A 16,854-nucleotide genomic window follows, 5' to 3' on the forward strand; every position below is an offset into this window, starting at 1 on the left:
CCGCCTAGTTGCTTTGTTTCCCCTCTATCATGTAGAATGTGAGCCCATTCATTTTTTCCCCTCTTACACACAACTTTTTTCCTCTCTGTTTTGCCATTCTTGCAACCCTTTTTCCACATTCTGCTTCAATCTCCCGACTTATTCTGGATCATTGGGCTTCGAAGAAGTTTTGAAAAGGCTGTTGGGTGTGCTTACTACCCAGTTCAAGGCATCTCTAGGCTCTCAAGCACCTCATTAGAAATGAAATGTCAATTTAGAGGTGATGAAAAGTAGTCAGTAAATGATAATCCGTGCCGTCTCACCTTGCCAGTTGACTTGGGTCCCTTCCAGATGCAGAAGTAGCAGATAAACCAGGCCAGTGCCAGGCACATGGCAAGCTCCCAGCGCATGCCCCCTACGTGTTCAATGCCATCAGATATCTTCAGGACCCTCCGTCTGTATGAGCCAGGACAAAGACTGATAACTACAAGTTCACTAGACAAGTATAATTCAATGAAGACAGCATCACCATGTAATAAAGTACAATTACTAAAATCTAAAATTGACTGTTGTTACTTTTGGCAATTTTTATCACGTCTTATGATGGCTGCACTTAATGGCACTTCAGCTTGCAAATCAGTTTGACTTAAAGGTAGTTTGTTTGTGTGTCCAATTGTAAATTAAAAAGGTCAATTGATAAAATTAACTTACCAATGCAATCTTTGAGTCAGGGAACATTTCTTTTGCTAATTCTGAGAAGTGATCAGCAATAGTTGTAAACTGTGTTTGGCAACAAATTGGCAGAATAAGCTTTCGTCACAGCATAGCTGTTCAGACTGCGTCTTTATGACCAGTGTTGTTAATCTTACTTTTAAAAAGTAAATAATTACAGTTACAAATTACTTCTCCCAAAAAGTAATTGAGTTAGTAACTCAGTTACCTGAATGTAAGAGTAATTAGTTACTTGGCAAAGTAACTGTTGTTACCTTTCCTGTTTTTTTTTGTTTGTTTCACCCCCCCCCCCCCAAAAAAAAACAAACAAAAAAAAAACATAGTAACCTATGCTATGTTTGGAAGTCATTTGATGTTGTGAATCAACCGTTAACGTTGTTAAAATTGCTCCCGTTTTTGCATTTTCCAGATTTAGCCGATTTAGGAGAATTTTAGATAAAAAGTTACTTAGGTTCGCTAGGAAGGTTCACTACAACAGAGCCTTTCTGAGAAGTGTACTGCTTTAAGATGTCGGCTGTTTACTAACGCCGCCAAATCTGTCATTTCGCATTTTGTTCTATATGCATGCATATCTAGTGTAGCATCAAGGAGACGTAGATTGATTGTAGGCAGTCGGCTACAGTCAGGAAATATTGGAGCCACCTAGCCTAGCATCGTGTTTGCAATAGCGTCACAACACTCTTCCCTCCTTCCCACTCCTGCGTAATTCAACCAACGTAGTAACGCACATCGTCTCGTTGCCGAAACGGTGACAAAATCCGAACGGAGAACGTACAGATTTTGAATGTACGGAGTACACATTTAAAAATCAGTGCTCACTTGAACAAATTTGCCGAAACTGTACAACTTGACAGGTATGGATATTGGTTTGCGTTGAAAATGAATGAATAGTGTTGTGTTTCATTTCGTTGCAAACTTGATCATCAATCACAATGTCTGTACATGAAATTACAGTGTGCTGAGACTCATATACGTACATTCATTCATTCATTCATTTATTTGTTTTCATTCTTTTATTTATTTAGCAATTTTACAACAATAATAATAATAATTCAGTGATCCCTCGTTTTTTGCGGTTAATGGGGAACACAACCCGCCGCAATAAGGGAAAAACAATAAGGTAGACCCCCCCCCAAAAAAAATTAACATTTTTTTTTTTTTTTGCGTGTTCAATGTATTTATTGAGAAACCCTAGCATTGTAAATATATAGTTTTTTCACCTTTTTTCCCAGTGTGTAATTCAAAAAAACAAACTTTTATGTAAATATACATAATATATATATACTGGACTGTCTCAGAAAATTAGAATACACAATATTCTAATTTTTTGAGACAGTCCTGTGTATATATACAGGACTGTCTCAGGAAATTAGAATACACAATATTCTAATTTCCTGACTGTCTCAGGAAATTAGAATATTGTGTATTCTAATTTCCTGAGAAAATTAGAATATTGTGTATTCTAATTTTCTGAGACAGTCCAGTATATATATATATTTAATGTTTTTTAAGCAATTAAAATGTAAGGATTATGGTAAGTTTTAAACATGTTACTGTCTCACCGAATTATTTACGAACAAACATGAAGCAGAAAAATGATTGGCTTTATTAAATGCTTCATTGAGTGAGTCCACCCAAATCTGCTCAAGTTGCTCACTTACACACAATGAGTTGCCGCAGAAAAATGCATGGCTTTAAAAATACTTCATTGAGCTAGTCCACTCAAATCTCCTCAAGCTGCTCACTTACACACAATGAAATGCAACAGCAACTGTTTAACAAGTTAAACGATGATTGACACATGCTGCGCTTTGAAGCTCGCAACATTAACTGGTGTCAATCAAGTAGTGAGGGATCACTGTAATTGACTGGGTGAAATGGGATGTGGGCTTTCATATGTTATCAATTGTATTATCATTTTCATTCACAGCTCAAACTGCAGGTGCGAGCAGTACAGGTAGTCCTCAGGTTACGAACGAGTTCTGTTCCTACACTGGCGACGTGACCCGAATTTCCGAATAAGTCGGAATTAAACCTTTAAGTACCCTTAACTACCTCCTAAATCTCAAAATAACTATCCAAAGTTATAAAGTATTATATTATTATTATTATATTATATTATTATTGTACTGTCCTCGCCAAGACGATGGAGCTATGTCCTAGCTAGATAGCAAGCTAAGCTCCGAAACGACGATGTCAGACATCCGTGTGGTTTGCTGATTTTATTCAGCTGCTCATGACATCAACACATGCAGAATGAAACTAAAATAAAAATGAAATTAAATCAGTTTATTCCTCAATAACAGCGAAATTTGCATAAGGGTGACCATATTTTGATTTCCAAAAAGAGGACACCTAGCCTTGAGATACTTAAATTTGCCTCAAAGTTCACTTAAAGATGCCCCATCACATTAATATATTCAAAGTGTGCTTCCTCCGTCTCGTTAGAAAATGCAGTTTTATAAATAACAATAATAATAGTAGCTATATAACCAAGGACACAATTTCAAATTCTCAGAGGTTACTCAACAGGCTTTATTGTTGCTAAAATAACTGAACGATGATACTGTAAAAAAAAAAAAAAAACAACTGTAATAAAATTATGATTAAGAAAGGATAGGCTCCAGCACCTCCGCGACCCTCGTGAGGAATAAGCGGCATGGAAAATGAATGAATGAATGAAAAAGAAACAAAGTATGTTTTCTCCGTTACTGAGCACAGCAGAACTAACCACTGGAAAAGGCTCCCTGGGAACACGTCACAGGCAACACAGTACCGTAGTACTCTGTGCAAAGCGTCAGTCAATTTCAACGCACACTAATTGGTCCCGTGAAAAATGATGAAAAGCGGACATTTTCATGAATTTATAGAACTCCGCCGGACGCCCCGGACAGGATGTTGAAATGTGGACATGTCTGTGCAAAAGAGGACGTTTGGTCACCCTAAACTAGCAGCTGATACAGCAAAAACAATCCACACAAACGATTACCATGATTCAGTCAGTGTCCGAACATAATCAAAAACAATCATATAAACTCGCCCCAAGTATTTGACCACAATTTAAAACGCACAGTAAACAGTGCAAAAGGTGTTATATGCAGGTGTTGCCTCTGTTGATGCTTCAAAAGCAACAAATGTTTGCGCAGGCTTGCAGCTATAATCTTTCTCCTCGGCTGCGCGACTTCTTGGTAGGAGCAAATGCACTCTTCCCCGTGTGTGGGTGTGCGGTCTTCTTCGCCTGCGCAAATACGTTTTTCTTTGTGTGTACATGCGCTCTTGTTCGCATGTGGAAGTACTTCCTGACTTGCTCCAAAATAAAAACATGCATTACAAAACAAAAGTCAACATTACTTAAAAAAAAAAAACTCTGGAGACAAAATGGCGGACATGACTCCGGTATCGTAAAGTTGAAATTACGTAAGTCGGGTACGTTGTAACCTGGGGACTACCTGTATTGCCGTCACATTGTTTACCTTACCTAGAGGGGCGAAATGCATTAGTAAGGTAACAAAGTCTCTGTAAAGGTTATCAACAACAAACCAGAGCTGTGATCAATCCCACTTTGATTACTGATGGTTTTAAATAAACTATTAATTCATCTTCCAAGCCTCTTATCCTCACGAGGGCCGTGAGGGTGCTGTAGCTTATCCCAGCTAACTATGGGCAGTAGGAGGGATCCACCCTAAATTGGTTGCCATGAAAATTAGCAGATATTTAGGTGATGGAGGCATATCACCACCGCTTCCAAATTGGGAAATAGTTAGCCTCTAACAAAGAAAATCAACTATATAATAAAAGCCACCGCAATGCATTCTGGGAATTACAATCCAATCTTCTCTCTTGATCGCTCCCCCTCCCAACACGTGAGGTTAGTAATACATTCAAAACAAGTAGGTAGGTAGGTGGGTACAGTGGGTTGGTTTGGTAGGTACGTAGATAGGTGCAGTGGGTAGGTGGGAAATGGGAGGGTGTTTGGGTACAGTAGGTGGAGGGCAGGTGGGTGAAGTGGGTGGTTAAGTAGGTAGGTAGCTAGGTAGGTACGTAGGTAGGTGCGCTTTCACCCATTTGTTGAATGGGATAAAGAGTTTAGTAGGTAGTTGTATTCATTTTGTCGACACGTATAGATTAGTTGGGGTTTTTTTTCTTTTATCCCAGAAAATTGTTTTAGGTTGTTTTAATTACCTGACATGTTTCGGCAAACACTTCCGCCTTCATCAGAGATTCACTGAGACTCACGCCTTCTGCTGACCATTCACTCTTCCAAGATGCTGGTCCAGGTAGTAGAGGGCATATAAGCCCCCTCGTCCCTGTTGATGGTCCTCGGGCCCCGCTTGAGGATGTCAGTGGCCTCCCTGATCCAGTGCTGATGTTTGTTTTCTTCGGTGCGAATGATTTTGGCCTTTTCCCAGTCCATACTGTGGTTTTCCCATTTGTAGTGATGGCTGACTTGTGATGCTCCTGTTGTGCTTGTTCTTTTATTGCCGTCGTTTGTCTTATTGTTGTCTCCTTCTTACACTCCTTCTTGTGTCTGTTTTTCTTGTAATAAAACTCCTCCCTGTCTCCCCGATATATGATTTATTGGATGATTTGCATGTTATTTCATGTATGGAGTTACATTTGTTTTCTGGGTGGATTTTGTCCTTTGGATGGACCAATATCTAGAGGAATATTGTGTGTGGTTTGACCGGTGTGTTTATGTTGTATTTTTTCATGACTCTTTGGGTATGTTCCGTAACTCCTCTCACATACGGCAATGTCACCATACCTCTGTGTTCTTGTTTTGTTAGTTTTTTTCTTTCCCCACTGTGTTGTGCTTTTAATTTGTCCTGCACCTTTTTCTATTACCCACTGTGGATACTGACACCTTTTTAGTGCATGTTGTATATGTTGGCCCGAGGACCATCAACAGGGACGAGGAGGCTTACAGGCTCTCTACTACCTGGAAGACTGAATGGTCAGCAGAGGGCGTGACTGTCAATCTGACGGGTGAGTCACGCCTTCATCCATCAGCTGAGAAAGATGCATTACACAAACAACACCAGTAACTCTCTGATGAAGGCGGAAGTGTTCGCCAAAATATGTCAAAACAACCTAAAAAAAAACTGTAGGATAAAGGAAAAATTCAACTGATCTATACGTGTACTGTAGACAAAATGAACTCAGTACAACAATTGGAGATAGCAACGCTCAACAAAAATCAGATCAAGCATGCTTTTCTTTTGTTTCCCCATATTTCATCTAACCTGCCCCCTTGCATCAAAATAGATAGGAGAGGTCCTGATTCATTAAAAAACCCAATTGTGGCTTTATAGACACAATTGACAAAGTTATTTGCACTACTGCTCAGAACACATAACTTGTTATTTTTTATTATAGGCTGATGGCATGTCAAGTCACCACTCAACAAGATGTTGTTTTTCTTCTTGTTGTTGTGGAAATTAAGTTTAAACTCCTCCTTTATCCATGAATCGATTGTTTGAAATCTGGTAGCTATGCAGACTGAGTTTATCAACCTCAATGCCTAATTTTATTGTATCAGGGGTAATTAATTAATTGCGGAATTATATTTGCGTGTAAGGCATGCATACTCTTTATCACACCCTTCAGCCTGTAGTGTGCTGGAGCACTTCTTTTTTTTTTATCTAAGATGATTTGCACTAATTTAATTTTAAATTCATTCTGAAAACAATACTAGTGTGCCTCGTGCAGTGATTATTAATAAAAGACCTTAAAAATAAGTTCTTGTTTTTTTGTTTTTTTTGTGACTATTGGTGGCAATGTGCTCGCAGGATGATAGGGTATGGTTAGGGTATTGGCTGCTTTGTAATTGAGAATTATAAAATGTTGATCGATGTGTCCTGCATTTTCCCTTCCCATGACTTTGGTCTATTTTTCTCTTTTTTTAATCAGGCCATTAACATATATGCCTCTTTATGGAAGCCCATTAGATACACATATAAAAACAACTAGAGCTGTCAAAATTATCGCGTTAATGGGCGGTAATTAATTTTTTAAATTAATCACGTTAAAATGTTTGACGCAATTAACGCACATGCCGCCCTCAAACAGCTTAAAATGACAACACGGCGCAATGCCAACTTGTTACTTGTGTTTTTGGGAGTTTTTCTGCCCTCTGCTGGCGCTTGGGTGCGACTGATTTTATGGGTTTAAGCACCTATGAGCATTGTGTAATTATTGACATCAACAATGGCGGGCTACTAGTTTATTTTTTGATTGAAAATTTTACAAATTTTACTAAAACGAAAACAATAAGAGGGGTTTTAAACAACATGTTGTCATGTGGGCTAGTTAGCCAATCATCATTGTATTTTCTAAGGTGTAGTCACATTGTTGAACTGATTACATTACTTATCAGATGCAATTATACTGGAACAAGTGGACAGGGCATTATAAAATGTTGAGACTACTGAACTGGCATTTAAGCATCTCACAAAATGTGAGCTTTCTGATTCCTAGGTACGTCAAATTTAACAAAATATAAAAACACATTACATTAAACTACCTTCGATGTACTGTAGTCTTTTTTGTTTTGTTGCATATTCTGATGTCTTTTGAATCTTTTTCTTGTGACAAGTGGATTTTCTTCTGCTTTTGACATGAATCTCAATAGAAATCCTATTCCCAGAATGCACTTCGGAATCAGCTCTGGAAAATATTTTCAAAGTTGTGCTCTGACAATGATTGTTATTGACATTTGACATGTAGTGATGGATAAATATGTTATGATAATTGTTAGATAATATAATAATTACATGGGTTATTAAATATCTTGTTTATCCAAATAACAATAATATAATACAGTGGGACCTCTACTTACAAAATTAACTGGTTCTGGAAGTAGTTTCGTAAAATGAAAAATTCTATTCCAAGCCATCCAAAATTCAGACATAAATCTTTTATAAAGCATAAAAATGCATCACAACATGCAAACCTTTTGGAATTTCTCACATTTCTGCCTAAAATCACCATCAAATGTGATTTTTGTCAAAATCACACAGATGAAAAAACAGTGTCTGCTTTAACTAAAACCACCCAAACATTCATAGGTTACATCTTTTAATGAGGATAGTATGCAAACAATGACAGAAGAGGGAAAAATAAGTGAGTAAACCCTCTGCCGAAGCAGACTTAAAGAGCAATTGAAACCTTTTTTTTTTTTTTTTTAACATTTAATATTTTGTGGTCCCCCTTTGGCAGCAATAACTTCAACTAGATGCTTCCTCTAGCTGCAGATCAGTCTGGCATATCGATAAGGACTAATCTTGGCCCATTCTTCTCTACAAACCTGCTGTAGTTCAGTTAGATTCCTGGGATGTCTAGCATGAATCGCTGTCTTTAGGTCATGCCCCAGCATCTCAATGGGGTTCAAGTCTGGACTTTGACCTGACCACTCCAGAACGTGTATTTTGTTCTTCTGAAACCATTCTGAAGTTTATATACTTTTGTGTTTTGGATCATTGTCTTGTTACAGCATCCATCCTCTTTTTAGCTTCAACTGTCTGACAGACGGTCTCAGGTTTTCCTGCAAAACATCTTGATAAACTTTTGAATTCATTCTTCCATAAATGATTGCAAGTTGTCCAAGTGTCTTTTTGCAAACATTAAACGAGCACCAATGTTTTTTTTTTTTTTTAGACAGCAGTGTGGCTTTCTCTGTGGAGTCCACTCGTAAAAAACATTCTTGGCCATAGCTTTACTTATAGTTGATGTGTGCACAGACATATTGGACTGTGCCAGAGATTTCTGTAAGTCTTTAGCAGACACTGGTTATTTTTTTACCTCTCTGAGTATTCTGTGCTGAAGTCTTGCCGTCATCTTTAGTGGATCGTCACTACTTGGGAAGCAACAGTGCCAAACTCTCTCCATTTGTTGACTTCTCTGACTGTCGACTGATGAACATCCTAACTTTTAGAGATGGTTTTGTATCGTCTCCCAACTTTATACACATCAACAATCATTGCTCGCAGGTCTTCAAACAGCTCTTTTGACCAAGCCATGATGCACATCAGACAATGCTTCTCATCTAGACAATTCTTGCCAGGTGTGTGTTTTATAGTTTAAACCACTCATCGGTGATTGTGCACACACATGACTTAAAATGTTTAGTAAACATTGGTTTCAATTGCTCTTTAACTCTCAGGCAGAGGGCTCACTTACTTATTTTTTCCCCCTTTTGTCATTGTTCAATCTTATCAAATTATGAAAACGTGTAACTGTTTGGGTGGTTTTAGTTAAAGCAGACAGCTTTTTTCATCTGTGTTATTTTAACAAAGACCAGATCACATTTGGTGGTGATTTTATGCAGAAATGTGAGAAATTCCAAAAGGTTCAGATACTTTTTCTTACCACTGTACAATATATTCGAGGGGCGAATGAAGAGGATGCTAGGATACACACATACACATACAGTAGAAGTCCCTCTTTCGTATCCTCAAATTTCTTTTGTAACAAGAGGCAATATTTTCATGTTGAAGCGTGCCATAACCTGAAAACTCCGTATGTGGAGACGTTTGTAAGTAGAGGTATTACTGTTGTTTTAAACTTTCAGAATTACATCCCCCATGATGCTTGGTGGCGAAACAGCGATGATTCCACCCAAATGTGCTTTTTTTCTGATTATAATACAAAAATATAAAGGCCTATAGAATTGTATAAGGGAAACATCTTATCTTGAACTTTTGGCTTTTGAATTTATTTTTTATTTAACTGTGCGAGATTGGGCTGGTCTTTCCGATCTGGCAACCCTGTAGCACAAAAAATATTGATGCGTATCTAATATCTCGACATCAAGTCATTTTGACTATTGTGACCTCCCTACTCATTGTTGATCATTATTGTAAACCCATGACCATGATGTGTGTCTTCAAATAATTTACATGAGTATAATTAACAATTAATAGTAAAATACAGTTAAGGTAATTTGAACTTTTTTTCTCAATTTCGCATGTCTTTGAAAGTGAATAACTAACACTGAAACAATAGGACATGATGTGCTGCTATGAACAATGTGGCAACTTGTGCTTTAGCGGTACCATCTGATGCATTTTTTTTTTTCCTAGTCTGTGATTTAAATAATTTCATTTTTTGTATTTAGTTTCTTATTTTAATGGTTAGACATTGTGTTGGTTGTAACATGTATTGTTTTTTTTTTTTCCTTGTGATTGAGTTCTATTTACTTATGTATAGTGTGTTACTGCTGTGGTTGTTCTGTAAGTTGTATTTAGCTTTATAAATATAGGTGATAATTTAGGGATTAAAAAGGAAAATTTTAAATAATTAAAAGAACAAAGCAACATGTGAATCAATCCAGCAGACAACATATTGTTACTGTCCAATGAAAAATATTTGCCAGTATGAGATCAAATGCTTAGGCAACCAAGTTCCCCAAATGTTGCTTATATTTGTCATAGGGTAATATAAAAGAGTGAAACACACTGGGATGTTCCACAGCTACAAGGCATCTTCATGGGCCTCAGGTGTCACGATCAAGGTGACCTGGGCTGCAAGCATGCCGCCATAGTTCATTTGCAGTGTTGAACCAACACTGTGCTTCCTGTTTGTCAAAGCATCTCCAGGCAACGGCATTGACGGAGGATGTGAGGCGGCAGAGCTTAACGCCGTTTGCCAAATCTTTGCCACCAAATTCACCCCCGGAGATCCTGACGCAGCCATTGATCATGGTGACATGTTCTTGGTGGCAGGCCACAGGCTATGTCCAACGTAGCTACCCAGTCCCTCGTGGTCAGCCACAAGGGCTACCTTGAGGAACACTTCAATCTATCTAGATTGTTCTTATTTTTTTCCCTGTTTTTTTCTTTTTTTTTTTTTTTTTTAACAGACAGGTTGGTTATGTTTGTCGTGTATCATTTATATACATATAAAAACTCACTGGAGCTGATCAAGTTTAAGTATCTTAACCGGTATAAATCTAGGCAAGCAATCAAAATCAGGTTTTTCTCTACCTTTGTAAATTTAATGCAATTTAACCAATCAGTGCGTTGGACCTTCATACAGTATAATCATTCAAAATAGTATCAATTTATTCTTTTGTGGCATTTAGTTCAAAACAGTACTTATTTTAACGCTATTAGGAGCACTGACCTTCATTTACAATTAAAATATTGTAAGTCAATACAATTGAATATATCATCTACATTTTGTTGTGTCTGTGTCCTGGTTGCCCATCTACTAGTTGTTTGTGTCAACTTTCAAGGTAGACTGGACATTGTGAAGACAGGTCAGGTTGCTGGTAAGAAAAGGATTCACTTCCAGATGGTAACAACAGCCAGCTAGCTAAGACCACCCAACTATTTTATTTAATGTAATAAATATGCCTATTACTGTAATGGTATTCATTCATAAATACTGGTAGCCTCCGGGTTACGTACGAGTTCCGTTCCTACGCTGGTGTTGTAACCTTATTTTCCGCATAAGTTGGTGTTCTGCCAAAATATCCTACACGACAAAACGTCTACCATTGCCCAGTTCAGCAAGTACTTACTATTTTCGTTTTTGTTGAGTCTTTTTTTACCTTTCCGTTGCCTCAAAATACTTTTGGTGTGTGTTTTCCTCTGATAGCTTTTAAGCATTGTGTTTTCTTGTAGTAGCGTTAAAGCACAGTGTTGATCAGTTGCTCACATTAGTCACGTAGTGTATTTAAACCACCCTTATTTGATATTATTACGTTTAAGTTTTTTAATAAGGCATTTTTCAGGTACGTTCTTCCTCTATGCATCTAAACGAAACAAGCTGAAAGTGCATGGTAGTACTTGGGTTGTCAAATTCACTATTGGTAGGACATTTCGCCTACTTATTCGTGTAGCTATTTTGGCAGAACATCAGAACTAACCCTTTGAGGGCCCCTAAATCGCATAATAACTATCAAAAAACATGTCTTCACCAAGACGTTGGAGCTAAATCCTTGCTAGATCCAGCTAAGCTGTTATTTTCCCCCTTTCTCTCTCACTTGGCTGCGCAACTTCTTCGTGGGGGCAAATGCACTCTTCCTTGTGCTCTACGCTTCCTGCGCCAAAATTAAAGCACGCATCACAAAACAAAAGTCAACATTATGATCAAATACACATTTCGCCAAAGGGCAGGAAAGTCATTGATAAAATTAAGTAAACTGAGGTACAATAAGGTACTGTTTACGCCCCACAAAATAAAAAAGAAAAAAAACAGACAAAAAAAAAAAACACTGGAGACAAAATGGCGGACAAGACCCCAGCGTCTTAAAGTTGAAATCACTTAAATTGGCTATGTTGTAACCAGGGGACTACCTTTATGAGAAATGCTTCTGCTAGGCTGTAATATCACACAGTTATATTTACAGTATATATATTTCTATATATAAGTAATGTTGCAATGATTAATCGATTAACTTGAGTAATTCGATTACAAAAAAATAAGATTAGATTTTGCATCTTTGAGTATTCGTTTAGTTGAAGTGGCATTGTAATGGTTTGTTTTGAAAGTGTTTGTAGTTATTTTTTATTGATTTGGGTGGTTACATTGCCCTCTAGTGGCAACAGTGAATATGACATAACTCATTTCACATGGCTGAATCCAGCTGCTCCCTGTTAAGACCAACATAAGCTAAGTTTTTGTTTGAGCTAATGATTTTTTAAAACATTCGTAATTAAGTTTATAGGTATATTTAGCTGTTCTTTGTGGGAATATGTGTTTAAACCCTTTGTTAAGACATTGTAAAAAAAAAAAAAAAAAAAAAGTTAGCATTTTATAGCATTTAAGCTAGCGGACATTTGTTACGTAAGTTAGCCAATTGTTTATTTTTGTTGTTGTTGTACTTAGTACTTATTTATTTATTTTTTTTATACCGTTTGAGGCTCAGCTCAGGTATTTTAATTTTATATGTTCCTTATCCGATTACTCGATTATTCAAACTAACTAGTTCATTAATTAATCGACTACTAAAATAATCGATAGCTGCAGCCCTATATATACGTTTTAACATAATAGTGGTTAATAAATGCTGTTACCATATCTCGCCCATATATGAGGTTTCCATTCAACCAATTTTTTAAAATTAATTTTATTTAACAAACGCTCAGATTGTGTTGGCAACAATTAAACAATTCAACTGTTTTGTGAACACATGATTGTTTGCCCCATTATTGAATGCTTTTCTTACTTGTCATGATTAGTTAATTAATTAAGATTTAAATGACATATAATCAACACACATGGATTTGTCTATCAGCATACAGTACGAGGAGTACATGTTGTAAAAATTGGAACATTACGGTTTAACCACAGGGACTGGCAAAGAGACTGGAAGTGTGGTCAACATTGCCCGCTGACAACGGTTGATCGGCTGCCACACTTTTGACTCCAGCTAAGAGACAGCTGGCCTAGTGGAGCCTGCTGACAAATATGAAAAGAGCTGACTAATTATTATGGGGGAGGTTTAGGAGGTCAGTGAAGATGTCTGAGGCGGTGTAACATTTTTAAGCAAGAGCTTTCTGGCTTGGACTTGCGTGATTGATGTGTGGCATGAAAGAAATGGCAATGTTATCATTGGCGATACTGTAAATATATATATATATATATATATATATATATATATATATTGTATATAGGAGAAAAAAAAAATAGTACTCACTCCCAGAATTCAATAACAGGGGAGGTTGCATTGGGGTTAGTAATGTTGGTGGCGTTTTCTCCATAGTAGTCAACGCAGTTCTCTGTGAAGACACATTGACCTCATTGGCTCGTTGATGAGAATAAACATGAATATGATCAATTTCTCCCACCAGTATTCCAGTAATGGCCACAGCCAGCCCATGGGAGCTCAGTGGTGAAGCAGTTAAAGAGGTAGAAGATGGCCCAGGCAAGGATAACTACATAGTATACGTTTAGATGAGCTTCAATCACCTGGGTTGCATAGCCAATGCCTGAAAATGCAGAAAAATGTGTGAATTTACATGAAGGCCTCCAAACACCTTTGAAATAGAAAGAGGGATTTCTTACCCTCAAACAGGGGGCAGACTTTCCTCCAGCATGTGATGCCTCCCTCACTGGTGAACTGACCAAGGGCAGTCTCCAGGAAAAATACGGGGATACCACAGCATACAAAGAAGATGACGTATGGAACAAAGAAGGCACCTTGACACACAAACACACAAAAAAGAAATCAAAAACACCCTTATTGATTTCAGAGTTTAGTAGTAGGAGGAAGGTATTCCACTTCTGGATTGCATCTTTATTACGATCTCAAAAATTCTGGTTTACAGTGGTTTACATAAACCCAAGGGCGTTGGTTTGCACTCTGGACGGTAGGGACAAAACACTACCAACTTTTCAGGATACTCAAATTGTCCCCACCTACATTGTTGCATTATATAATGACTTAAGTTATATAGGTCATTTAGATTGTCTTTCCATACAGTATATTTTAATTGCTGTAATTGATCCCACCATTATTCAGTGAATTATTGTCATTATGTTCAGACTTACATGTACTTCTTTTTATATGCTGAATGTCCCGGTCCATTTTTTTCCTCCTAAACACACATTTGATTGGCTGATGACTTGACCCCCCCCCCCCCCCAACACATACAAACACAGACATTAGATATTATGGATATTAGACATTTTTCAGCCAGCAGCAGCCACTGTAAGAAATGTTAAAAGACGTCAATGTTGTGGAAGTAGGGAACACACCACTAATTTTGCTACAGAAAGTCTGACCTGCATCAGAGTTAGCATAACATTAAACTGTGTGAACTTGCTAAGCTGCAAAACTCGAGTAGGTAGCTGCTTAGATAGAGGTGTCCTCCTGTATGTGTTTTCTACTGTTAACGTTAATTAAACTATGAGAAATGTAGTGAACCGAGTTTTACCCCCTCCTTCCCGATTTTAATTTTAATTTTATTTATGTGGTCTTAAAGCAGCCCACTGGAGCTTTCATTTTTTTGGGTGAGTTTGGCTGTGCTTGTAACAAAAGCCGTAGTTTTTTAGCAGATGGACGTATCCATTTTTAAATTTTTCTTTGTCATTACCTGACAAAGAAGTTTTTTCAGTTAGATTTAATTCCTTTATTTAGACAATGTGAAGTGATCTTAAGACAAATGTTTATTTTTTTGCATTCCTGGATAGTTAAGAGATGATTAACAAGCTTGTATTCATTGTGTATGTTAATATCATTCATGTTCAAATAATGCAATTTATATTTGCTCATGAAATCAGGACATTTTTCCTGGAAGTTTTCAAAATGTTTCTTTAGTAATTTTCAAAAACAAAGGTTTGAATTAAACAGTGTAGGCTGAACCAATAGACATAAAAGTTAGTTTAACTCAATACAGATTTATTTTGCATTGCTCATTAAGAATGTCCCGTACACAGCAAAAAGTTTACATGTAGGTTATGCCATATCGTCCCTACCAGTGTTGAGACAAAACTCACACCCTTGCATAAACCACTGCATAGGGCAAATTACTGCCGTCCAAGATGACAGTTATTTTTTTTTTCCAGGATCAAAAGAAGGCAACTACTTTGTATGTTTCCAAGCTGTAAGTAAATGTGATGGGTCAAGGATACAAATCGTCAGTGGCAGTTGAATGCCTTGAAGATGCAATAAAGTTGTAAATATCTTCTTCAATGGCAATGGTAAGAAATATAAAGCCAGCTGTGACAAGCCATGTTATCCATCAGGATGCATAGTATTGTGCTATTGTTTTACTATTAATACAGTGATTGCCATGTGCAATGTCGTATGCCTTCAAAGTTGCAAAATCCTGACTACATTTTGTAATACCGTATGTTTTACAGTTAACCATATTAATTGATTACTTGAGCCTCTATTATGTGGAATTGATTGCTTTGATTACTCATGTAAATTGGTAATTGAGATTTCACATACTTATGCAAAGGTGATCAAATGGCATTTGCACAGTCCTCATTCACCTACTGAACATGTAGCATCAGGAGCAATGGTGCGTTCGGTATCTTACTTCTGTTATATCACACATCTTCTATTTAGGAGGAGTTTAGTCAGAACAATCAGATGAGTTTTTTCCTCCGATTCCATTGTGTACAAAAATAAAAAAAACACAAATTGCATGATTGTTTCCATGGTTGATTGTACCTTGATTCTGATCTTTGTACACACTGCATTCCAGTGAGCACAAAAAATCCTTACCTCCTCCATTCTTGTAGCAGAGGTAGGGAAACCTCCAGACATTGCCCAGCCCAATAATCTCTCCAGCCACGGACAGGACAAACTCGATCTTGTTGTTCCACTGGCCCCTCTCGTAGTACTCCCTGTTGTCTAGGCTGGAACTTGAGTCATCCGTGTCCCTGCCATCCTCTGGTTTACCATTTATAACCGGTCCGCTCTTCTCGGCTGTCATGTTGCTCCGGATTTGCACAGAATCTCCAGCGGCCGAAACGAGGAACTTTCAGCCGCACGGTCCTCTGTCCTGAATAAAACAAGAGCAGTGGAGAAGTGGAGCGTGGTATTTCATTAACAATTGATTCACGTTTTGCTTATGAAAGCACAGAATAAAAAGGAGGCTGCAAAATTGACATGATAATTGTGGGAGATTGGCAGGGGGAAAGAAAAGTTCAAATGTGCAAAGTGAAATTTAGAGTACTTACCAAGTAGACTCTTAGATGCAACAGTGACGGCGTTCCTTTGGGGTCCTTCAATGACTGGCAAATGTAGCGGGAAAGAGGGATGATCTGAGTGTTTGATATATTTCTCGTTTATAAAAGATTCCTGGTCTGTGTTGCGCACAAGGCGGTGAACGGTGTACAACTGCGCTCCTGCTCTCCAAGCGCGCCTCTCTCAAGAGCCTCCGCTTGGACTATAGCCACATGGTGGGAGGGAGGTGAAGGCACATGATGAAACATGGAGCAAGGTTGGCATGGTGCAGGTTAAGGGATACGGCATGTCTGAGTGGCCTGCCCATTCTAGCCTGGACCCTAGTAAGGATAGCCTGAACAGATAATAGGTAGACGGAGTATACCTGCAACCTATGCCTGAACAAATCAAACTCCGTAAGAATTATAATTTTCTGAGGAGGAGGAATGTGTGTCAGAATCATACAAAAAAGTTGAAAGGTCAGGGCATTATCTTCATAGGCGAGGCAGGCCAAGCAA

The 16,854-nt window shown here is 37.8% G+C and overlaps 1 protein-coding gene across 1 annotated transcript in view; it reads right to left on the reverse strand.

The window, feature by feature from the left end:
- Positions 1 to 16,544, reverse strand: part of slc6a11b (solute carrier family 6 member 11b) — a 78,943-nt gene extending 62,399 nt beyond the window's left edge. Inside the window, exons 1-6 of the mRNA XM_057845016.1 lie at positions 16,351 to 16,544; positions 15,893 to 16,172; positions 13,723 to 13,857; positions 13,506 to 13,646; positions 13,355 to 13,436; positions 303 to 435 (exon numbers count right to left, since the gene is read on the reverse strand). Coding sequence (XP_057700999.1) covers positions 303 to 435; positions 13,355 to 13,436; positions 13,506 to 13,646; positions 13,723 to 13,857; positions 15,893 to 16,103 — 702 coding nt within the window. The 5' untranslated portion in view covers positions 16,104 to 16,172; positions 16,351 to 16,544. The remainder of the gene's footprint in view (positions 1 to 302; positions 436 to 13,354; positions 13,437 to 13,505; positions 13,647 to 13,722; positions 13,858 to 15,892; positions 16,173 to 16,350) is intronic.
- Between the last annotated feature and the right edge of the window lie 310 nt (positions 16,545 to 16,854).

This window comes from Corythoichthys intestinalis, chromosome 9 (assembly GCF_030265065.1).
Source record: "Corythoichthys intestinalis isolate RoL2023-P3 chromosome 9, ASM3026506v1, whole genome shotgun sequence".
Classification (NCBI taxonomy): Eukaryota; Metazoa; Chordata; class Actinopteri; order Syngnathiformes; family Syngnathidae; genus Corythoichthys; species Corythoichthys intestinalis.